The sequence below is a fragment of the Camelus dromedarius genome, chromosome 10, assembly GCF_036321535.1.
Source record: "Camelus dromedarius isolate mCamDro1 chromosome 10, mCamDro1.pat, whole genome shotgun sequence".
Classification (NCBI taxonomy): Eukaryota; Metazoa; Chordata; class Mammalia; order Artiodactyla; family Camelidae; genus Camelus; species Camelus dromedarius.
In genome coordinates, this window is record NC_087445.1 from 59,325,767 (window position 1) to 59,353,381 (window position 27,615).

At 40.5% G+C, this 27,615-nt stretch overlaps 1 protein-coding gene across 26 annotated transcripts in view; it reads right to left on the reverse strand.

The window, feature by feature from the left end:
- Nucleotides 1-1,637: 1,637 nt before the first annotated feature.
- Nucleotides 1,638-27,615, reverse strand: part of SUSD1 (sushi domain containing 1) — a 145,683-nt gene continuing 119,705 nt past the window's right edge. For 4 of the 26 annotated variants that reach the window (XR_010382782.1, XR_004136334.2, XM_064490417.1 and 1 more), the window contains one exon: nt 13,260-13,724. Coding sequence is in view for 16 of the 26 variants with exons in the window: in XM_064490417.1 (XP_064346487.1) it covers nt 13,711-13,724 (14 nt within the window). In the remaining 10 variants the exon portion in view is untranslated. The other 22 variants (XR_010382779.1, XR_010382775.1, XM_064490418.1 and 19 more) reach the window with 17 other exon arrangements.

The following is a 27,615-nucleotide window of genomic DNA, read 5'->3' on the forward strand; positions in this document are numbered from 1 at the left end:
AAGTACAGGTTCTATACTCAGGTTATTGGCGTACATGTTTAACCGTACAATCAATTTCGAGAATAATCTTTGGCTTTTACAGTCACTTTTGAGCTACGTGTACCCTTTTATATATACTAAGTGATTTTCAGTGCTGCTATGGTGTACCCATTCTTGAGTCCTCCTTTATTTCTCTCCTTGGCTGTAATACATCTTCCAAGTAGCTGGGTACAGGTGTTCTTTCATGGGCCCTTCCAAGAGCCAGCTAGCAAGGCAAAGGGACCTCAGTGCCACACAAAATTGACACAGTCATGATTTTTCACCAGCAGGGGACCATGATACACACAGCAAGGCTGTGGCTTAGAAAAGACGAAATTTCCTAACAAAGTTTCAGAAAGCACTGCTCAGTTTTGAAAGAGGCATGTTTCTAAGACCTTTGGAGCTTAAGTTGCTTTTAGGAACAATTCTTCTTTCTCTATTGCTTATAGGAACAATTAACAGCTAAGGGTTCACTGTATCCATAAAGAGATCTTAGAGCGAGCCATGCAAAAGTTGAGGCGCGCGTGGTAGTAGAAGCATGGAGAAGGCTGTTTCAGGAAACCAGAGGGGAACTGAAATGATGGCCTCTGATCTTACAGGAGCTAGATTGAGATGGCATCTGTTTCCTCTTTCATACCAGCCGTCTGGGGACTGACATGGGACAGTGGATTAGAGGATGAACTAAATACTTGCCTAATGACTGCTCTGTGAACGGCTATTTATTCTGGGCAAATGCAAGCAGGAAGCCAACTCTCAAACTGTAGAACCCAGAGACTGGGGAAAGAAAAATTAATCTGAGAGTCAAGGAGTATGTCGAAGAGATTCATGTCAGAAAGCCAGCCCAAGTGCTGTGCCAGCATTGGACACCCTAGCCTGTGTGTCAAGGATAGCTGTTTACTTTCTGCTTACGCAATTATCCTGGTGGCTTATCTGACTCTGGAAACCTTTTGCTTGCTTGCCCTTGTGGTTCAGCCTCCAGAAGGTGATGGAAGAAAGAGTAAGTTAGTGTGATACAGAGGGAAATTCAATCAATATTCAGGTATATTTGTCCCTGAAAGGTGTGGAGAAGTTATCACCCGCCACCAAACTCTTAACTTCTCAAATCAGAGTTAGTCTTGGGGAAAAAGAGAGTGAGGGATTTGGGACAGAGGCGCACATCCCATCTTGGGGAAGTGGGTGGAGACACCTGGAAGGTAAATTTTCTGAAAGGAGACATGTAGACTAATGATTTGGGGATATGACTAAGGACTTTTTCTGCCAATGTTTCACTCCTCTATCCTTCTCTTCCATTTTCCCAAATCAAACATAAACTGCATTCACAAGTGATTTTCAGTCAAAAGTATTTCCTTTATGTATAACTGAAAAATTGTGCTCTACACTGGAATTTGACACAACATTATAAAATGATTATAAATCAATAAAAAATGTTAAAAAAAAGTATTTCCTATAGATATGTATATTTCTATCTACACATATATGTAGTTTCATATATATTTATAGCTTTAGATATATGGTTATAAAGTTATAATTTAATACATTTTATTAATTACTCATATATTTGTCCCATTTCTTAGTAATTAAAAAAGTCATCATTTCTTGCATGGTATATAAAGAAACAATTGTAATTTTAAAATATTTTATTTTAGGCCAATACCTTATCAGTATACTGTAAATTCATTTTAATACACACTGATGATTTTCATAATATATAAAGGCAAAAGTCTACTTTTTCTTATTTAGCAAATGACACAATCTAATTTTCTTTAAATTATGTGAAAAAAATTGTAATTTTAGACAAAAATTTTAAATGACATATTCTGTTGGGGTTGGTTTAGGGATCAAGCAGGTACTACAATGAAGAACTAAATCAGGATTACTTAGACCATCAAAAATAGACAAAACCCATTTTCAAAACTGTTTGAAATTTTTAAAAATTTTGGACACCAAAAACCATTTGGTTTACTGTTTTAACTTTTGTGTTTTATTTCTGGATAACAAAATGAGAAAGAAATTTCCAGGCAGCTAACTGGAGTCTTTCTCTGCATATAAAACTATCTTAGGTGTACTCTTTATTCTCAATAAATGAAAAAGAGATAAAAATGTCACTTCTTTTTTTTTTTAGATACTAATTTTTCAAGTACCAGGAATTCTGTGTTATGCTAGATGAGAATCTGGATTGGATGAATGTACCATGACAAAATGAAGATCAGTTTGAGGCCAATTTACAGAATTCTTATTATATATCCTTCATTCATTTGTGGCATATATTTCAATATCAGGGTTTCCTATGCTTTGTCTTTAATCAGCAATCAATTGTGAGGATAAATCAAATAATACAGGTGATAAATTATAACAGCAGTTTAACCAAGTAATAAGCCCTTCAGACAATTCAGTCACCAGAGAATTCAATCTGATTTCCACTAAGTACTGGGCATGTTCACTCCACGTGCTCCTAAAAGCTCTCAAATGTTCTGTATTGCAGGGTAGAATATTGATTAGTGAAATAGAAATTGAACCAGATGCCATTAGCCACCTCTAGTGATATGAATCCCTGAAAGAGATCACTTGGAAAATGCTGAAGGATTGAAGTTCAAGACAGCAAGCTATCAGAACACAATTAAAAATTGCCTGACTTACAGCTTTAAAACTGACTTTTTTCCCTTATACGTATGTAAATGTTTCTGCAAATCATGGTGTATAATGATTAGGGGGAAAGATCCCATAAAATTCCTGGAGAGATACAAATTTTCAAAACGCGTATATAAATTTACCCAAACACATGGGAATTGATTTGAGCTTAAAATAGTTATTAGAGAAGGTCAAACCTTCTTCTAAGCCCTGTTTCCTTCACTGAGAAAGCAGCCTTCTGAATGATTATTTTTACCCCATGTGTTGTTATTTGCATTGGGTTACTGAGCATATTTTCAAGCTGTTTTTTCTGCCCAAGCCTACAGAATCTATAAGAGACAGAAACAGTGATGTAAGAAGGACCAACCCTGGACCAGTCCCCAGAAAGACACCCTCAATAGCTAATAGGCGACAGCCAAGAGCTGAGAAGCGGATGTGAGCATTGTCACCGGGAGAAGTGACACTGTCATTGCATTTTTGCATCATATATTCATTCATTCATCCTGTAAGGGCACGCATCCGATTTGTCTGTGTTCTCGATCCCCAAACAGAAGACTTAGGAAATAAAATTTGGGGGAGGGTATAGCTCAGTGGTAGAGTGCAGGCTTAGCATGCACGAGGTCCTGAGTCCATCCTTAGTACCTCCATTAAATAAACAAATAAATAAAACTAATTACCTCCCTCCCCCCCAAAAAAAAAGAATTAAAAAGAAATAAATTCTGGCATAATATTTTTTTTGTTTGTTCTTTTTTCTGATTTTCTTTAACAAACCACAGTTTTAATACCCTTCCACTCTCTGCTGTGTTATATTTGTTCTTCAAACACTTTTCATAATTTACTTTCGCAGCAATCACGTTGAGTGAAGTCACTTCCCAAGGTGCCTGATGAAACCAGCCCCCAAACCAAACCTGGCTGCTCACTCAGAATTCTTCCTGCCACACTGGGCTGCCTTAGTTCTCCTGAGATGTGCATGGCAGGACTGGCGCCACCACAGCCACGGCAGAGACGAGCTGTGCTTCTCAGAATTGCAAGTTTTCTCTCTGCAGATGAGCCTCTATAATCAACAGAATCACAAACATCACTTTTGCAAACTTAGTCAATTTTTTTTCCAAAAAACAAAAGAAAAAGGCACCCTGAAGAGTGTTTGATGTTATTTCACATTGCCTTTTTAAATGTGCAAATTAGCCAGTGTCCCATTTCTTTCCCCATTTCAGTCCAGAATGTGAGAAGAGCTGGAAGGACTTTCCGGAAGAAATGAGATCGCAGTGTTCCTGCCTCTCTAGAAAGCCCCAAACCAAGTCACCATCGACTTAGGGTGTCTCCCCCCAGCTCTTTGTTCATGCTCCCTGCCACATGGATACAGTTCAGAGGGAAGTGTTTGCTGCTGAGTCAGGCACATCTCTTCTATATCAGTTTCATGATAATAACAAGAATGGTCATCAGAAAAACACTATCCAAAGAAACTGGAACCCTCATGTACTACTGATGGGAATGCAAAGTGGTATAGGGTGTTTTTTAAAAAGCCAAACATATTAGGCCAAGTGAAAGAAGCCAGAGACACAAAGCCACATATTGTATGATTTCATATTTATGAAATTTCTAGAATAGGCAAATCCAGATATACGAAAGTGGATTAGCAGTTTTCAAGGGCTGGGATGAGGAAGAAATTGGGACTGACTGCTAATAAGCAGGGGAGCCCCTTTTGCAGGGGATGGAAATATTCTGGAATTAGGTAGTGGGATGGTTGCACAACATAGTCAATATTCTAAAAACCATGAACCTGTACACTTTAAAATGGTGAATTTTATGTTATAAGAATTATTTCAATTAAAACTAAAAGCACTGGGTCCCACATCCCAAAGAGTCTAAATTAAAGCAACAACTCTGTACAGATACATTTAATTACATAAAGGATACTTTTCTCGATTTGGGGGTGGGGGGGAAGGGAATGGAGAGGAATGGAAAGGCCAGTCAACTAGGAATAGAAAGGCCAGAGGAACAGAAAGGCAAAATGTTCTACTTGTATTTTTGCAAACAAAAAATAAAGTCAAACAGAAGCTTACCATAAATCTTATCATAGACTTCACTCCTGAGAACCTACCCAAGGGAAATGAAAACATGTTCACAGAAATAATTGCATAGGAACTGCATTCATAACAGTATTATATGTAGTAGCCAAAAACTAGTCCACTAACTGGTGAGTAGGAGACAAAATGTGCTTTATTCATATTGTGGAATAATAGTAACTAAAGGAGTGAAATAATGATACCAAAAAATGCTTCAAAAATATTACGCGAAATAAAAAAAATCCAGACACAGAAGATTGCATATAGTATGATTTTACTTGACTGTATTTTATAGAAAAGGCAAATTTACAGAGGCAGAAAATATATTGTTGGTTACCTAGAAATGATGAGAAGGGTCTAAAACTGGATTGTGGCCATGGCTACATAGCTCTGTGAATTTACTAAAAATTAGTGAAGTGTATGTTTACAATAAGTGAAAGGTGGGTGGAGGTGGGGAGGAGGGAGGAATGGAGAAAGGGAGGAAGGAAAAGGAAAGGGAGAGGAGATAAAAGAAAGGGAAGGGAGAGGGAAGGAGGGAGAAAAGAAAAGACTGGAAACACAGAGAAATATTTTTTAAAGCAAATAAATATAAAACAATGTGACAGACACAACACAAAAGTTAAAGATTAAGACAAAGTTAATGCAAAATACTTAGAAAAGTCTCAAATGTGCACAAAGATACATCAAGCAAACACGAAAAGGCTTGGCAAGTAATGAACACCATGGGGAAATAGTCAATAATACTGTAATATCTTTGTACAGTAACAGGTGGTAAATAGACATCATGGTGATCCTTTTGTAATGTATAAAAATATTGAATCACTATGTTGTACACCTAAAACTAATATTATACTGTAAGTCAATTTTACTTCCATTTTTTAAAAAAAAGGCCTGGCAACACTCAAAGCAGAAGAGTGGAATTCAAAGCTTAAGCCTTCACTGAGACAAAGAGAGTCATTTTATATGAATGAGGTAAAAGAATGAAGAAATAATAAAGCTTGTCACGTTCTAATTTTCTAAATACACAATTGTAGCAGTACGTTTGTGACTATTCCTATTGGTCTATCACCAAATGGACAATAAATATATTTATTAATGTATTGACTAATACCTGTAATAAGCTTGAATTAGTAGATGTACTCAACATGTATAAAATTGTTTCTTTTCAAATGTCAAAGAAACATTTGCACAAAGAGCCCAGCAAGAAAATCTCATTAAGTTCTGAAACACAGAACTTTTTCAGGCCATACATCCTTCCCCTGGAAGAACATGTAAGTGTGAAAGCAGGAGTTTTTTATGTAGTCTTCTTAACGTCTCTGTATATAGAGACCATGGCTTTGGGGACATCCCCACCTGCTAGACGGGTGATGCTTTGAAGGTGTAAGTGGAATCCAGTACGAGAAAGAAATTTTGTGGGTAAGTTTTACTTTTTATTAGTAGAATAAACTTTAATAGCTTATATAAAGGTCCTAATTTTTATAATATTTTATAATATCCTCAAAGATGTTGGGGCACCAAAATATATCCCAACCCACATGTTCTGATTATAGAAATGTGCAAATAGCAAGTTACAGTCAAAAGATACTGACTGCATCCCAGGAAGTATTGACCTTTAAGTCATGACTCCAAATTCAGACCTTCACACTTAAAATCATATTATACCCTATTCTGCAAAAGCATGATGTTAAAAGCCCAGGATGTAGAGTTATATTTCCAGGGTTTGATTCTTGGTTTACCAGTAACTAATTGTATGACCTTGGACAAGGAACTTACCCCTTCTGTGCCTCCATTTCTTTGATGTAAAATGGGGCTAATGATAGTTCTTAATTCATAGATTTATCACTAATGAGTTAATACATGTAAATAAATAATTTGGAATAGTTCTGAAAATATGTCATATTCTTAATATATGGTACTTGATAATATTTTATTTTTAAATTTTTAATTGATGTACAGTTGATTTACAATGTATTAGTTTCTGGTGTACAGCATGGTGATTCAGATACATATATATATATATATACACACATATATACATATACACATATATATATTCTTTTCCAGGTTTCTTATATTATTATTCTGAGTGTTCTTATTTAAGTGGCTGATGTAGAAAGAAAGAAAGGAAGAAATAGAGAAATATCATACCAATAGGCAAGTACTAAGCTGACTTTCTTTATTCAGATTCATAAATGAAGACAAGGACTCGTCTGTTGACTCACTCTGCTGTCTGCTTTGCAGGGCATTTCTCGGGCAACCACATCCTAATATGCTGTGGCAGGACTGAGGCTGCCCCTGGAGGGACACGGCCTGACCCACATACCTTCCGGAAGCTGAGGTTTGAGAGTAGATAAGGAGGAGGGGAAGATGGAGAGGAGAGTTGAAAGCACTGCGAGGAAAGCTAACCCTAAGGAGAGGAAGGACCAAAGTCAGGACAGTAGCTGCACCAGAGACAAACCACGTATTGATCGTTTCTCCCAAGTCTGGGCCCCACCTACCCTCAGTCTTGGTTCAAGAAGGGCAAGGCCCGTAGGGTAACCTGTGCTGGTGGGAACCCAGGCTGAGGATGCTGGGCCAGGAGTGAGCTTTGGAAGAGAAGAGGGAAAAGGCAGAATGCCCTCCAGAGTCCCGCAACCTCCCTGCTCCATTCAGTGATGGAGGGGCCAGGGCTTTCTCCTTCCTGCTTCCCACTGAATCCTACATCCTCAACGACTCGCCATGCTTACCCCGCCCCAATCACTCTGCGCACCATAGCACAGGGAGATGGTGCCAAGGGCAAATGCTTAGTCTGGATTTGGCGCTAAAACTGAAACTCTTGGGAGGGGGATCAAGGAAGGGGAAGAAATATCATTCCTTGAGTGCCTGCTACAAGTCAGGAAAAGAACTGGGTCCTCTTCCATTATCCCGTGCAGCCCTCAAAAATGATTCTGAGTTCAATATTTGTATTTATTTCCAGGTAAAATGGGAAACTGAGGTTTAGTCTTAGAACTGGAATTTGAATCCAATGCTGGTCCCCAGGCTCCTGATCTTCCGCGTACAGCACGCTGACTCCTTGCCAGTGAAAAATAAAAATGTCAGTCTCCGCAAATCCAATCACTCCCCTCACTGCAGGTCAGAAAAAGGAGAGAGAACTAAGACAGCAGATGCCAAAGCAGGACTTGAGATTCACAATAACAGGATGTGCTGAGCGCAGCAGAGTTCCCTGGTTATCACACCCTTTGGTCACCTGCTCTCACTCTGCCTGTTTACAAGTCAGGAAGTGAAGTGGCGATGGCGAGCATGGGGGGAAGCTGACAAGCAAGCGAACTCCACACATTCCACTCAGCCGTCATGGTTCTCTCACGTTCGGTTATCAGCAGGGTAGAGAAAATGTCCAGCCAAGAAGAGTGTGCAGGCCATGTCTCCCAGTCTACTCAGCCTGCAGGCACAGTGAGAGAAATGAGACAGCAACCTTAGGCAGAACCCCTGGGGCACCAGCAGCGCCCTCCTCCAGTCAATCCCTTCCTTTCTCTTCTTTCTTTCTTTCTTTTTTTTCTTTGTTTGCTTCTGTTTTTGTGGTTATTTATTTATTTATTTTACAGTCACCAGTTTGTTTGTTTAAGTTTAATTATCATTTTTTATTGAAGTGTAGTTGATTTTTTCAATGTTAGTTTCAGGCGTCCAATCCCTCCTTTCCTGATTCAGGGGCTCCTGGGGGCCCACAGGTGCAGCAGAATTTAGTAGATTCCGGAGGCAGACACACTTGGCTCAAATCCTGGGTCCCACTGTGTCCCCACGCAGTGTGGGGCTGTGGGGAATACAATATGACAGCATCAGTAAAGGACCAGCACAGGGTAGTGTTTACTCACTTCACTTCTCAAGGGGTGTAATTCTCAACTTCTCCAAATGCTTACAGAGTCCTGCCAGCCCAAGGCCTTAAATAGTTCAAATCAACTTCTTTTTCCAACCTCAGATCAGGCTACCCGAATTGCTCCCCTGAACTATCATCATCATCATAGTCATGGGAATATAGACTTGAAAAAAAAAAAAAAGAGTGTACTTCCATCTTTAAACCCGTATTCTACAGTCACACTACACACATGTGGTTTCCTGTTCATTAATACAGTTAGAAATCCCCTGGTTGTCTTGCGGAATAGCGCCTTCTGGACGCTATCTTAGGGGAAAGGGTGGTTTTTAATCATTTTGTTGGGTTTTTTCCACTTTACAGTTCCTTATTTGCTTGTCACAGCTGCCCTTGAATGCATCCCTGGTCTAGGTGGTTTGGTTGGGCTGCAGTGGTTCTTCTCCTGGGGTAAATCCTAGATATATTTTTTCCTACCGTGAGTGACACTCAGTACATGCACACAGTTGTGCAATGGTCAGCACCGTCTAGTTGCAGAACCTTTTTATCACCCCAAGAGGAAACCTCACACCCATTATGCAGTCACTGCCTGTCTCCCTTCCCCCTAGACCCTGGCAGCCACTAATTTGCTTTCTGTCTCTATGGATTTACCCATTCTGGGATATTTCATATAAATGGAATCATACAGATAATGTATCATGACGAGCTAAGGTTAACCCATCGGACTGAGAGGTCCTGGCCTGGGAGGTCCCAGACCAGTCGGAGTCCCCAGGCTCACTGGCCCCATCGCAGTCTAGCCCACCTTGACTGCCCCCGTGAGTGACTTTCCCAAATGAGGGAAAATATTTAACTGGGCTGCTTCTTTGGTGATTCTATAGGCTGACATCCCAGTTTCTCTCTTCTCTGGGCCCCTCCTGACCCAACTGAACTTACATACCAAAGCCAACATCAATAATGCAGCAGGGCCGTTCTGCTATAAGATGTGCGCTCTTCAATGACATTTTTTAAGGGGGTTAATTAGATTCATTTAATTATTTTTTTTAAATGGAGGCACTGGGGATTGAACCCAGGACCTCCTGCATGCTAATGCATGTGCTCTACACTTGGGCTATACCTTCCCCTCCTCTCATGGTGTTTAAAGCCAAAGAAGTTGATGCCATTTCTTGAGGAATGAGTATAGAGTGAGAAATGGTTCTAGGACAGAACTCTGAGGAACTCCAACCCTCCAACCAAAGCAACTGGATGGAGTTGTTGATGAAGGAGAAAAAGTGGTCAGGGTAGTAAGAGAAAAATCCAGGACAGTGAGATGTCAATGAGGCCAAAGGAAAGCATGTGTCAAGGAGTAGAGAGGAGTCAACAGAGATCAAATAAACTGAGAACTGAATAAGCAAGCTTCACAAGAACAGTTCTGGTAGATACCTCGGCTAGAAATCAGACCTCAAGCAGAACAGAGGTGGGGGAGGTGGAGAGCAAGGGTCAGCAATATTCTCAAGAAGTTTGGCTGTACTGTGGAAAACAGTATGGAGATTCCTCAAAAGACTAGGAATAGACTTACTGTATGACCCAGGAATCCTGCTCCTGGGCTTATATCCAGAAGGAACCCTACTTCAGGATGACACCTGCACCCCAATGTTCATAGTAGCACTATTTACAATAGCCAAGACATGGAAACAGCCTAAATGTCCATCAACAGGTGACTGGATAAAGAAGATGTGGTATATTTATACAATGGAATACTACTCAGCCATAAAAACTGACAACATAACGCCATTTGCAGCAACATGGATGCTCCTGGAGAATGTCATTCTAAGTGAAGTAAGCCAGAAAGAGAAAGAAAAGTACCACAGGAGATTGCTCATATGTGGAATCTAAAAAACAAAACAAAACAAAGCAAAACACAAACAAGCATAAATACAGAACAGAAATAGACTCATAGACAGAGAATACAGACTTGTGGTTGCCAAGGGTGTGGGGGGTGGGAAGAGATAGACTGGGATTTCAAAATTGTAGAATAGATAAACAAGATTATACTGTATAGCACAGGGAAATATATACAAGATCTTATGGTAGCTCACAGAGAAAGGAATGTGACAATGAATATATATATGTTCATGTATAATTGAAAAATTGTGCTGAACACTGGAATTTGACACAACATTGTAAAATGATTATAAATAATAAAAAATGTTAAAAAAAAACTTTGGCTGTAAAGGAGAGAAGAGACAGCAAACTGCATCTAAAGAGGAGCGTGGGGTCTAAGGAGGGTTATTTTAGGGGTTTTGTCTTTGTTTGAGGGCATGGAAGAGAATAGCATGTTTTCATGTTGATGGGAGTCTCCCAGAGAGGAGAGATTTAAGGTGCAGGAGATAGGATAACCATGCACTGTGGTCCCTCCGAAGGCAGAGGATGGAGCCAGGACACAGAGCCTCCAAGGGTGGATCTGCCCCCGCCATGAGAGTCTGGGGCGAAGACCAGGCACACAGTCTGCCAAATATCTCTGGAAGCAGGAAGACCCCTGACTGGGACTATGGGGGAGCAGAAAATGGCAGGTGGAAGGCTCCTCCCAGGATTGGCCTGTCCTCACATCGAAAAGACTTCCCATAGTGGCCTTAGACAAGCAACTGGTGCAGAGCCAGCCTGGCTCCTGTCAACGCACCCCCGCCAGCCCACCCCCGGGGGCTCCCTCACAGCTGTCCTGCAGGCAGACAAAGCCTCTCTGTGAGAGCCTCGCTTTGTGTAAAGGGACAGTAATGAGTGGAAAAGATGGATTAAAGCAAGAGCCAGAAAACCGGATTCCTGACTCACAAACTCGGATTCCCACCCCATCTGCTGGAGGGAACAGCCCTCAGGTGGAGCGGGCTCACAGAGCTGGACCAACTAAGCCAACAAAGGAAGTGCTCAAAGCAAGTGTCTTGTCGAACCCAAGTTCGTGGGCCTGATGCACAGTGAGGCCAAACAAACTGAAATGTCAAATTTTGCAGCAGAGCAAGCTTTACTGCAGGCGCCGAGCAAGGAGAAAGGATGGCTCGAGCTCAGAAAAGCCTGAACTCCCTGATGGTTTTCAGGAAAAGAGTCTTTATAGGCAAAACTGGGGGGCAGGGGAAGGGGGGCTGCAGGGTGTGTGACCTGCCTCTGATTCGTTGGTGGGGTGGTAACAGGGTGGTGTCCCAGGAATCTCAATCATCAGTCTTCTGGTTCCAACCAGTCTGGGGTCCGCATGCTTGTGCTCAGCCTGAAGCTACCATTCTCCACCTGGGCGGGGCCTTAGTTCCTGCAGAAGAACTCAGAGATATGCACCAGATTATGCACATCCCTTGAGGAGGAACCAGCACCCTGACCTGTCGCTGCACTGTTGTTTGACTGCCTTTCCTCGGTTTCTGCATTCTCTCCTCTAATCAGTAACTGTTTGATTCTGCCCTTTGGAACTCAGGAATGGTCTAGAAGGCTGAAATCCTTTCTCCTAGAAACAAGAAACGGAGGACATGGAAAGGCTTTTGTACCGGAGGGGGCCCGCAAGGTCCTGCTCGATTTCAGTCTCCCCTTTTCTTTGCTACACCTCAATTTTGAGAGGAACAGGTGTTGGACCAGAAAGGGAATAACGTTATGGAGAGAGAGGCCGATCATAAACTTGGCAGAGGGACTCGGTTTTTAAGTGCACAGAGCATATTTCACAGGCGGGAAGTACAAACAGTATCTCAGTTATTTAAAATAAATAAATCTGGAGGATTTTAAATCCTAAATTATCCTGTCTCAGCAAGACGTACATCCTGAGATGTGTTCAGCCTCTCCAGGAGAGTTGGCACCATTTCTAATGAGATTACACGAAAGCCAGGGCCAAGCAGGAGCAGAGAGGGAATTGTCACATCTCCTCTCGTAAAGTCACCTTATCAGCCGCGGCACTGGGGACTGGACGCCGGAGGCTGGGGCGTTCAGGAAGGGCTGAGGGGAGGCAGCACCAGCTGAAGCATCTGTCAGCTCTGCTCATCCGCCTCGGCTTGGAGCCTCTCCAGGCTCCACCTCACCCTGGCGTTTACAGCGCTGCCGGATGCGATTCAGACTTTCCCCTCCTAACCTCCTGGGTGGTCCCACCACAGTTATGGTCACGTGGCGGTGATATGATTGTGAGGACCAAGACGGGGGGGGGGGGGGGGGGCGTCCGGGGACTGCTACTAGTTCTCAGGACTAGTCACAACCCTCAGGAGAAGGAGGAACTGCTGGGGTGAAGTGCTTATTTCCAAAGCCAGGGTCTTATCTCACCTCTAGTGTGACTGCCACAGAGAGGGTTTCAGGAATTTTGGGGGCTCCAAGCTCTGGACTGGGCTGCAAAGGGCACTGGAATGACTGATTCCTAAAAAGCACCTTCAAGGCACTATCTCATTTAATCCTCACATCTCAGGGGGCACGGAGTATTACTGGAATTTTTTGGATGATGCAACTGAGGCCCATTGATGTTAATGATATGTCCGTGGTCATGTGGCTAGTGGAGACGCCAGAATTTGGACCTGGTGGAGCCAATTCTTGTCCGGTAGGGCTTAGCTGCCTTACACTCAGTCCCCGCACTCAGGAAACTCATAAGAAACTTACACAAATCACCACAATGTGATCGTGTGTATTAGAGTCCGGTGGGGATTTACAGGATGGAGAAATCACATCAAAACTTTAATTTGGGAGAAACGGTCCGTCTGTCTGAGGAAAAGCAAGCAGGATAACTGAAAGCATATTTATTCTGAAAAATCTTGCTAGGTGGACCCGCCAGTTGAAAAAACAAAGTTGGACTTCCAGGGACGGAGAGGAAGGTAAACATTTAAGTTGAGCTCTGATGGTAGGATTTGGATATGCAGAGAGGGAAGAGACCTATGAGTGTTATTTCCAAAACAGAAGCAGTGAAACAAAAGCCAGAAAGGCCTAGGAGATGTTTGTTAACACAAATCTGAATGTGCAAGAAAAAGCACAGTGTTTACCTACTTTACATTTAGTCACAGTAGGGATGACACGGCCCCACTGCATTCAGCTGGCAGGAAATTTAATTTCAGAGACTGAGAGAGGTCTCTTCCCTCCCCTCCCACCCCCATCCCCACTTCTACACCTCATGATCAGGAGTCATGATGTGAAGCAAAACATCCAGGAGCATCTCCGGCCATTGGTGGGCATCAGGGGTCAGCAAAGTTTTTCTGTTAAGGACCAGAGAGTAAATATTTCAGACTTCACAGGCCAGAGAGGACTCTGTCACAACTACTCAACTCTGCCATTGTTGCCTGAAAATAGCCATAGACATTAGGTAAATGCATGAGGTTGGTTGTGTTCCAGTAAGACTTCATTTATGGACACAAATTTGAATTTCACGTCATTTTTATACGCCATAAAATATTATTTTTCTTTTGATAGTTTTCAAATATTTAAAAATACAAAAATTATTCCTAGCTCACAGGTTATACAAAAATAGATGGCAGGCCAGCTTTGACCTATGGGCCAACCCCTTCTCTACATGGTTTCCAAGATTCCTGAAGGCCAAGCTTACATAGATCCTTAAAGTTGGGTGACCCTGTTGCCCCATGGAAATCTTTGCCAAGGCTGAGAGCCTTGGTACCCTGAGTCCAGGAAGACCTTCCTAGACTTAACATGGAATTGTCATCTTCTTGAGGTTCTGTGGAGGATGGGCCACAGAACCCAATTACTTAAAAACAATGCAGACATCCATTCCTTTTCTTGGGGAAAAACATTTGCTCTTTTACTGCTCAGAACTCTTCCCCTCAAAGCCACTCTACAGCTCCCTTCCTGGTGCAGAATGCTCAAATCCCTCAGCTAAAGGGAGAAAGTCAGGAAGGGAGGTAGCCTGCAGACTTATTCTTCTTTAGGCCTCCTGGCAAGGAAGCACAAAGACTTGGCTACCTGCTGGAATGCCGAGTTGTGTACAAAGAAAACAAAGACAAATACCTTAATCAAATATCCTGCCTAGGACCAGAGCTTTCCAGCCCAGGAGCAAGTTTAGGTCTCAACATTCCAGGCTTAAGCAATCAGGCTGCCCTTCCACACCTCAGTAGGTACTGGTCTTGAGTTCCCTCAGAAAACTGAAGGGAGGTCAGGGTTCTAGTGACAAAGAGGAGAAGTATGTGATTTGGCCTTTCTCAGGGCACCAGGCTCCACTGAAGATGACTCAAGGTCTTGGTTTGGAAACGACTTAGCAATCGCTTTGGCCAACCACTGGTCTCACCAGCTGCCCACTCCAGGAAGTCCTAGCATATCTGTGGTATAAAGAACAACCACGAGCCAGTCTCCACTTTCCCCACAAGTTTTTGTTTCTACCTTGGGTGAATTGCTTAAGGTCTGTGGAACTTCAGCTGTAATTCCAAGAATGAGAGGTCAAATGCCTCTTCTGGTCCTGAAATCGTCTCCAATCCCCTAGTCTGAAGAGGCCGCTTTCCCTCCTCATCTCAGACTGCGCACTCAGCAGTGCCTGCCGTTCGTGTCATGGTTGTACCCGTGGCCTATCTCTGGGCCCTGTGGGAGCAGAACTGGCTTCAATCATGGTTCCTGCAGCCACTTGCTCCCCAGGAAGATGACCAGGCTTACTGGAAAAGAATGGTCTCTACCCAAGGCAACCTGAGATAGGAGAAGTCATCCTCGGAGGGTAGAGACCAGGGGAAACCCAAGCCCAGGAAATGCAAGCAGTTTGTTGGGAAGTTGCTCTTCTGAACTGTCAGAAGGGAGGCTTCTGCTTGAAGGTCCTTCGCTCAAGTGCAAACTGTCATTCAGGTTGATTTCTTGCTCCCTTTCTGTGCACCCATCAACCTTTGATGACAAGGCCATTTTTTATGCCCACACACATTATACAGGAAAGACTCAGCCAAGCCTTATTAAATGGATGAATTAATGAAACTCACTCTCAGGACGTGGGCCAAGATTTGCCTAATTCTCCCCACAGCCCTAGAGAAAGGACATTTTATAACACAGCCCTTTCTTTCCACAGGGCTGTATAAAGCCTCCTAGCTTAATTGACTTGACTTTTTTTTTTTAACTTGACAAAATGATTCTCAAGTTCAAGATGGCTGCCACATACCTGCTTTCAAGATAGGAAGAGGGAGAAAGGAGACACAGCCCTAACTGAATCATTTATCAATAAAATAAAAGCTTTCCCAGAAATTCCCTCAGTAGACCTCACTTCAGCCTAGTTGGCTAGAACTATATCCTCTGTCCACCTGGGGCAACAAAGGAGGTTGGGAGCTTGAGTGTTCAGCTTCTCCAGCCTCTAAAGACCCAGAGAAGGGGGATTTGGGTGGGTATGGCAGGAATCGACCTGAAATTCTGCCACAAATAGCTAAACAATTTTGAGAAAAGCACTGAAGGAGAAACTAGCTCTGTTATCTTCTAAAATATATTATAAAACCCCAGGACAGGGGAGGGATCAATTAGGAGTTTGGGATTATCGGATACAAGCAACTATATACAGAATAGATAAATAAGAAGATCCCACTGTGGAGCACAGGGAACAATATTCAATAGCTTGCAATAACCTACAATGAAAAAGAATACAAAAAGAATATATATGCATGACTGAATCACTAGGCTGTACACCACAAACTAGCATAACATTGTAAATCAACTACACTTCAATTAAAAAAACAACCGATGGGAATAAAATCAGAGTGGTACACCCAAGATTTGACAGAAGTGCATAGAAAAGAAGAATTAGCCCAGATCCTAGTAGATATAACAACTCAATATATGATTATTTTTTTAATTAAAAAATTGGCTGCCCCCTGAGCTAGATGATGAAATATGCCTCTGCTTAGCGAACTCATGAGACTGAATCAGCCATAGCTATTTTTGGAGGGGAAATAACCCAGAAGAGGAGAACTCACCACCTTCTGCATCGATAGGCCAGGCCCCCTCCTCCCTTTGAAACTGGCCAAGTGTGAGCAGAGGAGGCCCACTAGCATCCAGGTGATGTTTGAAGATCCTGGAGGCGACGGCTTCTGTCTCCCTTGGAACAAGGTGGAGTTTTCCAAGAAAAATGAAATGGGAATTAGGAAAGGTGGGGACTTCAGAGAGGGCTGCAGAAGAAATAGAGAGAAGAGCTACAGAGTTTAAAGAAGAGGGCTCTGCAAAATACCTTCTTTCCGGAGGTGGTTAGAACTTGCCCCTTATGTTATAAAAGAGGAATGAATCAACCGAAGAAAATCTCTGTTACTGCTCCGTAATAGTGAATCCACCCTTCATTAATACATCTATGATTATTCCATTTATGGGCGAGCATGTTTGGTCTGCGGAAAAACTGTGAGCAGAAAATTCTAAGGGAAGGAGAGAGCAACCATTATTTTGCCACTTTGTGGAGCTTCGGTAGAAATGATCCTTAAAGTTCACCGTCCCCTTTCACGGATAATGCTGCTGATGATAAAGATAATAATAGCAGCTAAATTTCATGAGCACTTAGTATGTGCCAGGAAAATGGACTATGTAATTTAATTCTCAAAACTAAACTACCCTTTGGCATGTGGAATTCTGCTGTTGTCATCTTTTTTTTTTTTTTTTTTTTTTTTAGATGAGAAAGCTGAATATGTTAAGTTAATCACCCAAGGCCTCTCAGCTAGTTAGTGGTGAAATCAGGGTGCAAACGTTGGCAAAGAGACCCCAGACTTCATGTTCTTGTCCCTTATTGTGTCCCACTTTCTTTGGCAGAACCGGAGCTGGCAGTGAGAGACATGAGACTGACAGCTCTCCCTGGAATGAGAGACCATGATGCTAAATATCCTAACTTCCTGCCTCCTTCCAGCTCATAGGTTAATAAGAAACATCTGCTAGTGTGAAAATGAGGACCATGGCTACATTCAGGATCCACCCAGAATTATAGAGTATCCAGAGCTCCATCAAGCACAGTGCAGCCACCATGGAAAACAGTATGGAGGTTCCTCGAAAAACTAAAAGTAGGGTTCTCATATGATCCAGCAATCTCACACCTGCTTTATAGCCAAAGAAAACTCTAATTTGAAAAGATACATGCACCCCAATGTCATAGCAGTACTATTTACAACAGCCAAGACATAGAAGCAACCTAAGTGTCCATCAACAGGTAATTGGATAAAGAAGATGTGGTACACACACACACACACACACACACGGGAATACTACTTAGCCATAAAGAATGAAATAATGCCATCTGCAGCAACATTGATGGATCTGGAGAATATCATATGAAGTAAGTCAGACAGAGAAAGACAAATATATGATATCACTTCTATGTGGTATCTAAAAAATAATACAAATGAATTGGTATGCATAACAGAAACAGACTCAGACATAGAAAACAAACTTACAGTTACCAAAGGGGAAGGGGCAGGAGAGGGATAAATTAGAGTTTGGAATTAACAGATACAGCCTATTATACACTAAATAGATAAGCAACAAGAATGTATTATATAGCACAGGGAACTATATTTAATATCTTGTAATAACCTATAATGGAAAAGAATCTGAAATATACATGTATATATATAACTGAATCACTGCTGTACACCAAAAACAAACACAATATTGTAAATAACTACACTTAAATTAAAAAAAAAAAAAAGGAACAGGAAGGAGCAAATGTTTTTTTAAATTCCTCATTGTCAATAAGAAGAGAAAATTTCCCTACTTAAATCCCATCATTGTCAAAGAGAGAATTACAGCTTAAAGAATGCTTCTAAAAATCGTAAAGGAAATCATAAGTAGAATTTAAAATACAATCTGTGACACTCAAAACCTTGAAAAACATAAGTGATGCGGAACAGTAAAAAGATGGACAACTACTCAGCCATAAAAACCGACAACATAATGCCATTTGCAGCAACATGGATGCTCCTGGAGAATGTCATTCTAAGTGAAGTAAGCCAGAAAGAGAAAGAAAAATACCATATGAGATCGCTCATATGTGGAATCTAAAAAACAAAAACAAAAACAAACAAACAAACAAAAACAAAGCGTAAATAAAGGACAGAAATAGACTCACAGACAGAGAATACAGACTTGTGGTTACCAGGGGGGTGGAGGGTGGGAAGGGATAGACTGGGATTTCAAAATTGTAGAATAGACTACACTGTATAGCACAGGGAAATATACACAAAATGTTATGATAACTCACAGAGAAAAAAATGTGACAATGAGTGTGTATATGTCCATGAATAACTGAAAAATTGTGCTGAACACTGGAATTTGACACAACATTGTAAAATGATTATAAATCAATAAAAAATGTTAAAAAAAAGATGGACAACGAAATCTAAGGCAAATGCAAACTAAATGCAGGTAGAAACCATGGTTATTATTTTAGATAAAGTAGAATTCGAGAAAAAAGAATTAAATTAGAAAAAGGCATATAATTTTTAATTGATATTTAGTAGCCGTTATCTTTTATGTATCAAATAACATGACATCAACATGTATAATGTAAAAAATTGCCAGAAACTTAAGGAAAATATGACAAAAATATAATAAAAATGATTTTTAAGTATTTCTATCATGTGACAAATCAAACCCACAGAAAAGAAAAAGAAGCAAGGGAAAAAGAGAGTGAGAAATAACTAACGAGATGAGGATCAATTCAGAAGAGTATGTGGTCTGCAAGATTTGTTTCGGGGCCCGGTGCCCCAAGTCCAACTAACAGACCCCACGCCTCTCCCATTTGACATTTTAAGACAAATGAAGCTCCAGTGAAGATAACAACATACCATGTCCTTATTCTTGAAGGTAGATTACCAAATGTGAGATTTCAACGCCAAAGATAAATATGTTTCCAGTTGTAATGGATATCCCTGGATTGCATTCCTAAGGACTGCAGCAATTTACGTTCCTGCCACACAGTCGGTGCTTTCATATTTTGCCAGTATCTTATAACTGCCTTAATTTCTATTACTCTGTCTTCCACATTTATTGGCCATTTGCATTTCTTTTCCTATAAATTGCCTGTTCATGTCCTTACCGACTTAAAATTTGGCTTCTTGAGTTTGAGATTTACAAATATTAACTTCTATATATAAAAATAGATTTTTAAAAATTTCTTTTGTATAGCACAGGAAACTATATTCAATATCTTGTAATAACCTTTAATAAAAAAGAATATGAAAATGAATATATGTATATGTATGTATGACTGGGGCTTTATGCTGTACACCAGAAATTGACCCATTGTAACTGACTATACTTCATTAAATAAAAAAAAAAAAATCCAAAAATAAAATTTGGCTTCTTGGTCTTTTTCCTATCAATTTATAGGACCTCTTTGTGTAGGAGAGCATTAAATCTCTGTTATTGCATTACTAATATTTTCCCAAACTATCATTTATGACTTTGATTTTGACTTTTTGGGTTTGGTTTAAACTTTTGACTCTGACTTTGTTTTGGTGGTTTTCAATATACAAAACAAAAAGTTAATGTAGCCAACTATATGTATGTTTTCCTTTATAAATTCTGGGCTTTCTAATTTGCTTAAGAATTCTCCCCTTATTCAGTTTATTCAAGTAGTCTTTTAAAATTTCTTCTTTTTCCACATTAAAACTTTAATCCATCAGAGATAGACTTTTTGTATGTGTTGTATGAGGAAGAGGTCCAACTTCACTTTCCTCCTGATGCATAACCAGCACCAGTCGATAAATAGATGGATTCTTTTCCCACTTAAAGTCCACCTTTGTCCTATATTAATTACTCAAAGGCACACAAGGTTACTTCTGAACTCAGTTGTGTTTCTCTGATTTATGCATAGATTCTTATGTCAAGTATATATTGTTTTTATTACCATTGCTTCATAGAATTTTAAATAGTGTTAAATAACAAGTTGAGCAAAATAAAGAGTGAGAAGTTATTGGATGTGGATTTGGGTCCCCAAACCATCGATCAGCTCTGAGTACAGTTTCCATGGAGATATGGAGATGGATGTTGGACATGGTGACGTTCAGGAAAGAGTAGAAAGTATGATTGTGCTCCTGGAGAATCTGGCAGTGAGAGGATGGAAGGAGGTGGTCTGGTTTATTGAGTGGGAAGCAGGGAAAAGGAAAATGTTTTAAAGCCCAGGGAAGATTTGCATGTTTGTGGCCAAAAAGGAAGGAGTTTGTGGGAAGAGACCAACTGACAACTGAAGATTCAGACCTACCAAAGAGTTATAAACATCCAAAAATGTCTTCCCAAAAGAACTAAAGTCATGGGAGTATCAGAAAGTGCTGTTCCTTAGTTTCAGGCTTTGTGTAATGTATATTGCCACTAAGGCTTCCCATGGTCTCAATTCAACATCAAAATATTGAAATATTATGAGAATAAACAAATTGATTAACCACAATAAAATCAGCTATATCTTCTCCACTGGTGAAAACAATGATAAATTTTTCTTTTTTTCCTGTGTCAAGTACAATTCTGAGGACAGACACTGGGGGCAGAGGCTAATGGAAGGATTCTGAAGCATCACAGATGCTCTGCTTCCTGATAACAAAGGTAGTAGCAATGATTCTACCTAACATTTGCCTGTTCCCTTTAATTCTGTTCCAAACAGAAGGGTGGCTCAACCTGCACCCTGAGGCTCTGGGGCAGTGGTTTCCAAACTTGGCTATAGTTACCCAAGAAGCATTTTTTTAAAAAAATCTGAATACCCAAGTGGCCCTCCAGATCAATTAAAATCAAAGTCACATGAGACTTCAGGGTAGATAGTTTTAAAAGCTTCTCAGATGATTCCAATACGCAGTAAAGCTTGTGAACCACTGGTCCGGGGCTTCTGAATCAGCTGACAGTGCTGTTTTCTGAAGTTGGGACATGTGAGCTTTGGCAAGTTCTAGTGTGAAGAAATAGTAGAAACAGATGACCAAGCTCCATCATGGGACAGAATACATTCTCTGCAAGCCAGTTTTCTTAAAATGTCCTTCCAGTAAGATGCTATTGATAATCTTGAATGAGAGTATGTTCCAAAGAGTCTAACATGGGCAGGAATCAGACTTTTTGCATAATTGGGTGCTTTGGCCACTGTGCAGGAAAAAAAAAAAGGCTTAAGTATCCCAGGAATTGAAAGAGAAGCCATTGCTGATATGGAGTTGAATGTGAGAATTTAATTACCAAGAACAAGAAAGGAGTCATTTATTCAGTAGTTTCCTAGGAAGCAAACATTTATTTTCAACTCTCCTAGTGGCTGGAATGCTGTTTAAAACAACTGCCAAGAAGCATTTAAAAATTAACTGTACTGCAAATTGTTTTGACATACAAGGAACTAGAACAAACATATATTCACACCCACCTTAAAATCTAAGGTTGCAAAACTAAAATTGTATTTATTGGGAAACGAAATGAACTGTATTGAAATCTGAAAAAGTAAAACTCTAAGGTGTCACCCCGACAGCTGAGAAGCAAAAAGAAATATTTGCTGGTATTTGATTTTTATTCCTAGGGGTTAGTCTTTTTGTGCTCTCTTAACGAGAACACAGAAAATTGAGTTTATCACCCAGAGAATCCTCTAATAATGAGATGAATGATTGCATTTACATAACTTTGTATACACAAAAAATTGCCATGCTTAAGATTTAGAGTATGAAGATCTGGGTTAGAATTCCAGCTCTGCTAGGTACTGGTCGGTGACCTCGGATAATGATTTAATTGCTCTAAGCCTCAGTTTTATCATCTTTAAAATAGGGATGGTGATAATTATGATGATAATGATACTTAGCTACAAAGTGCGTACCTCCGTGCCTAGCACAAGATAAGCACTTAATAGATGGTGATTATCCCTCTAGCCATATTCTATTTATAAACTAAGAGACCCAGAGAAATGTCCTTAATTTATCGTTATCTGGTATGTAAAGATCCTATAGAAATAACTGAAATGCTTTGGCGCTAATAAAAGACACATGGTTTCATTTAGACACGCACTATTCTGAATCTTTCTTCTTGATTCTAAGCCCTCAGTTGGGACAACTCTTCTTCTGAAGTACTGCTCCTGTCTCTCGGTTACCCTAGTGCCCTATCTCCATGAAAAACTGAAACTACACGAGTAAACAGAGTACAAACTACGGTTTATGTTTAAAGTTTCCAGATTCTCTTAGACATCCCCATCTCCCATCAGCAGCACAGAAGCTCATGCTTGCTTTCTTCTTAGTCTCTGCTGCATCCACCATTTCCAAAATCCACATGCCTTTGAACCTCCCATACGCCCAACTTCAATGCCACCAGGTACTGCCCTCTGGGACATTCATTATTTCAGTGCCATTTTCACAGTCTTTCTTTCTGCCCCCTACTCCTCCCTGAATGCATGGCCTTTCAAATAGTTTTTCATAGTCCCAGATACAGGGACAGCCATCATTACTGTGTTTTAATCACTCACTCTCACACTAGTAGAGACATACCTGGGACTTTACAAATACCTAAATCTCAGAATTTTCAGATACTGCCTCTCCTGCATGCTCCCTATTCCCTCTTCTGAAATTCTGCTTATACGTATTTCAGACCTACGCATTCCATCTTCCCAGTCTCCATCCCTCTCTGTATCTTACACACCCTTTTCTGTCTGTGCTTTATTCTGGGTAATTTTTTTTAGATTAGTCTTCCTGGTTGGCTAATTTTCTCTGCAGCTGTTTTTAATGGTCTGTTTAACCCATCTCCCGAGAAAAGTTTTTTTTTTTTTTAACTGTATATTTCATTGCTAAAACTTCTGATTCTTTTTAAATTTTATTTTTTGAACAGATAAAAAAGCCACATGATTCAAAAATCTAAATGATATTCAAAGGAATAAATTAGAAGTTTTATTTCTACTCCATCCCTATCCACCCACTAAGGGTAGTCACTTCTACTAGTTTTTTGTGTCTGCTTCTGCTTCCAGTATTTCTTTATGCAGCTATGCATTCTTTTTTTTTTTTTTGTGGAGGGGGAGGTTATTAGGTTTATCATTTAAAAAAATTTTTTATGCATGCTAGGCACACACTCTACCACTGAGCTATGCCTCCCCACAGCTATACATTCTTATTTTTCTTTTTTTACACGAAATTTAGCATACCAAAGATGCTATTATCAATTTAATTTTTTTCACTTAAAAGCATATTTGGGAGATGTTGCAATTTGGTTATTTTGAAATCTTCCCAGTCACAGAGAATAATCTCCAGTTACTTACTCATTTTTAAAATTCCTTCTTTATTTCTATATATATTCCATGCATAGTTATTTTATAATCATTGTCTAATAATTCCAGTATCACAAGTCCTTGGAATCTCCACACACTACTTAGACATTCAGCTAACTTTCAGTCATAGTGATTTGTTTCCATGAATGTTTAGTGATCTTTGAGATATAGCTCATAATAATTAACGGGGAACTGGAGGATCTAAATTGAAGATGCTTTCCTCTGGAAGGGATTTGCATTGGTTTTTGCCAGAAACTAGGGGCAGGGGGTGTCCCTGACCTCGGTAACTTCAGCATCATTCCATGGTCTTCCATTTAATCTGAGTTGCTCATTTAGTCTCCCCTGCCCTACAAGTCGGGGCCAGAATTTAGGCCTACATAGAAACATCGACACCAGTGTTTGGACTTTCATGTAATTGATCTTATCTCTTTCAATGTCAGTACCACTTTATTTATAACAGCTTTAAAGTACAGTTTACTATCTGGTAGGGAAAACCTTTTCTTTTTCAAAATTGTCTAAGCTTTCTACATTCATTTATTTTCCCCAATGATCTCTTCAATGATTTGCTCATGGACTTTTCCAAAGTGAAGCAATCTGCGAGGACTTAGGAAGAAAATGATGGCAGACGTGCCGTGAGCCCCCAAACCCTATGCCAACACAAGCAGGAATGAAGAAGAACCAAAAGCAAGGAGAGGTACTGTAGGTATGCTGTGGCTGGCAAAGGCCTCAGCACTGTGCCTTACGCTCTGAAGAATGCAGCCTTCGTAATGCCATTTGGAACAAACCGAGTGTCTCATGACTTGCACCAGTTTCTAGCTCATGACCACAGTGCTGTGTTGCAGGTTGTAAGTGGAGGCAATTCTGGAGTTTCCCACCAGTGTGAGTCCTTGGGGCATGGACAAGCTGCCGGAAGAGCAAGAAACACTCCCCCTTGGGGCCCACCATTGACTGCTATGGGGCACGGTCCTGTAAGGGATACCGCCCTGCCGAGCTCACCTTTCCTTCTCTGTCAGTGTTTCCCATCAGATTGGGGTAGTAAAAGTCTAGAGGCAAAGACTACTTCCCAATCACAGAGAACGCTGAATAATCGTATGCTGACATATTTGGAAAACTAGATGGAAAGAGATCATTTCTGTCTATCTAAACAGCTAAAAAGCATATTTTAAATGTCCTAGGTCAGAGGAAGAAGGAATTCTTGCCAATTAACAAATGCCAATGTACTGCTGTTTTAAATAGACGATGCACAAGAGAGAGCTTGGAATATCAAAATTGATTTTTAAGTGCTAAAACAAAGTATTAATAGATAGAATCTAGGAGCAGATTTAAATAGCGATACACCATGACTACAACTGTGTATTCCAGTGCAGAGACGGCTCAATGTTAGAAAATTTATATTAATGTTGATCAAAGAGGGGGAAGCTTATGACCCGATGGTAGATTTCAAGAAAATGTTCATAAAATTCATTGTCCATTCTTGATAAATGCTGTTTGTAAAATCGGATTAGGTGAATAATTTCCTTAATATTGAAACATATCTTACAGCAAAGCCAGTATCTTGCTTAGTAATCAAGCACGTATAATATGACATTGCTTTTTATGTGATAGACACTGCAATTAGACGAAAGACAAAATAAGAGGTTTAAATATCAGAATGAAGAAGACAAAATTAGCATTATTTGCAGATAATAGAAAGCCTAGGATTCAGCAGGAAATTATTGAAAAGTAAAAGAATAAAAGAGAGTTCAGAAAGTTTTCATGATATAATATTAACATTCAAAAATCCAAACTCTAATAATGTATTAAAAATAATTTAAAATTAATTCATTGAAAGGTGTGAAAACATAAAATTATAGAACTAATTTTGAATTATGTGGGAAAAAAACCAGAAGATTACCAAGAAATAGAAATAATATGTGATTAAGTGAAAAGGCACACCCTGTGAATGGACGGAAGTATTTAGTATGGTGTAAAAATGTAAGTTCTTCCTGAAAAATCAGACTATTTCTGGTCAAAATCCCAACATGATATTTGTGGGAGGAAGCATTTTAAAAAGTATTCATGTAGATGATGAAAGTGGTATTTGGAATCAATGGCAATTGGAAAAAGATAATCATGTAAATAATTGTCCTGTTATAACTGTGATGAATAGTGTGAAAGAAAAATACAGGCTACTGTGAAATGCTTTAAATAAAACGTGGGTTCTCGTTTCATTCCCGACACAAAGTAAATCCCAAGTACAACAAAAGCTTTAAAGTAAAAACCAAAATTACATAAGAAGACTGGACAAATATTTTTATAATTGCGGGTGGAAGGTCTTTCTGAGCACAGCATGACCCTAACAAAAGATTGATCGCCTCAACTATGTAACTAACAGTGGAGACTTTCCAATGGCAAGACCAAACAAAAGCCCTAAAAGTCAAGTTGAAAGACAAAGGACAAATGTGGGAAAATATGTGCAGTACAAATGACAGACAACCGGCTGCCACTCTAGTCTGTAGAGAGTTGTGTAGTGGTTGAGAATACATCGTTCCTCCTCCCCAGTAAAGAGGTGTTAGTTCTTCAGTGGATTGAATTTTTTCTCCCCTCTTTACTGACCATTCCCACCTGCTCTGAAGGTCAAGGGAGAAGGATGACCAATGGCATCTCCTATCACCCATCCTGCCAGGATCGTCCCAGAGCCCTTCACACACCCACACACAGGCACACACACGCGCACACACACACACACACAGACATGCACACCCCCCATATGAATATACCCCATACAGTACACACATGTATGCACACACAATAGACAACACGCGTGTGCAGACATGTACCATACGCACACCATATACACACACACACGCGCATGCATACACACACACATGCCCCTTGGGCAATTTATTGAGAAATCACACCTGCGTCCTTGCAGTGTGTACCTTCCAGGGACACTGTTCAGCTGTTTCAAAGCCACGTGCTTTCTGGATCCAGTATATTGCCCTCAGATGTGGCTGAGGAGGGGCATGTGCCCTCTGGAGTGGAATCAGGGCCTAGGGAAGCAGGTGGCCTAATTCCCGATTCCAGTCGTGGGAAAGGCCTCTCCTCCCTTTGCAAAAGGGCTCTGTTTCTGTGAAGCAAAGCCAGTGTATGTGGTGAGCTGGAGCCCAGTCCTCCGCAGAGTCTGCCTTTAGGTCGTCTGTCTTAGTCTTTGATGGTTTTAAGAAATCCTCGTCCCTCCCCAGTTTCAGCAAGGTGTCCCTGGGGGATTCAGGCAGGCGTTCTAATCTGACTGCAGGGGGGCCCAGTGTGGACCAGACACGGTCATATGACAATTTGCGCAATCACGAGGAGAAAAATTCCCCAGTATGTATATCGTCATGGAACAGGGTCCCTGGGCTACGTACGGTCACCTGTGGGGGACAGCTGTGGAAGTCCACACCGACTCCAACGCTGCGGTTGTCCAAAATATTGTTGGAATCCTTTGAAGATTGTCATCAGAGCCTGCAGCACATTTTTGGTTTTTTTATAATATTCTGAGTCCCCAAGTGAAATCCTTTTCAGATTGTATTCGATTTGGCGAAATAGGTAAAAGCCATTTGCCACATGTTCTAGTTTAGAAAAGAAACGTCCAACTGGCTAGGTTTTAATGATGTGTATTTTATATGCATATATGATGGTTTCACCTTTTGTAGAGAAACAGAGACAGAGAAAGCTGTGAGGGAATAAAATGACTTGGTGTTCGACTGTAGCTCATAAACACACTCTGAAGGCGGTTCCCAAAGGCGGTTTCTAAAGACTTTAAAAAACACTAACAGCGTCACTGGAATACGTGTTTGTTTAGTCTTTCACAGTAACCACTTAGAAGGAGAAGAATTATTTAGATAACTGTCTATTATGTTTGGGGGAAAGAAAGTCTCAGTAGAGTCACAATTTGCTCAGCAGGTGTTCTCATCTTTCTAAAT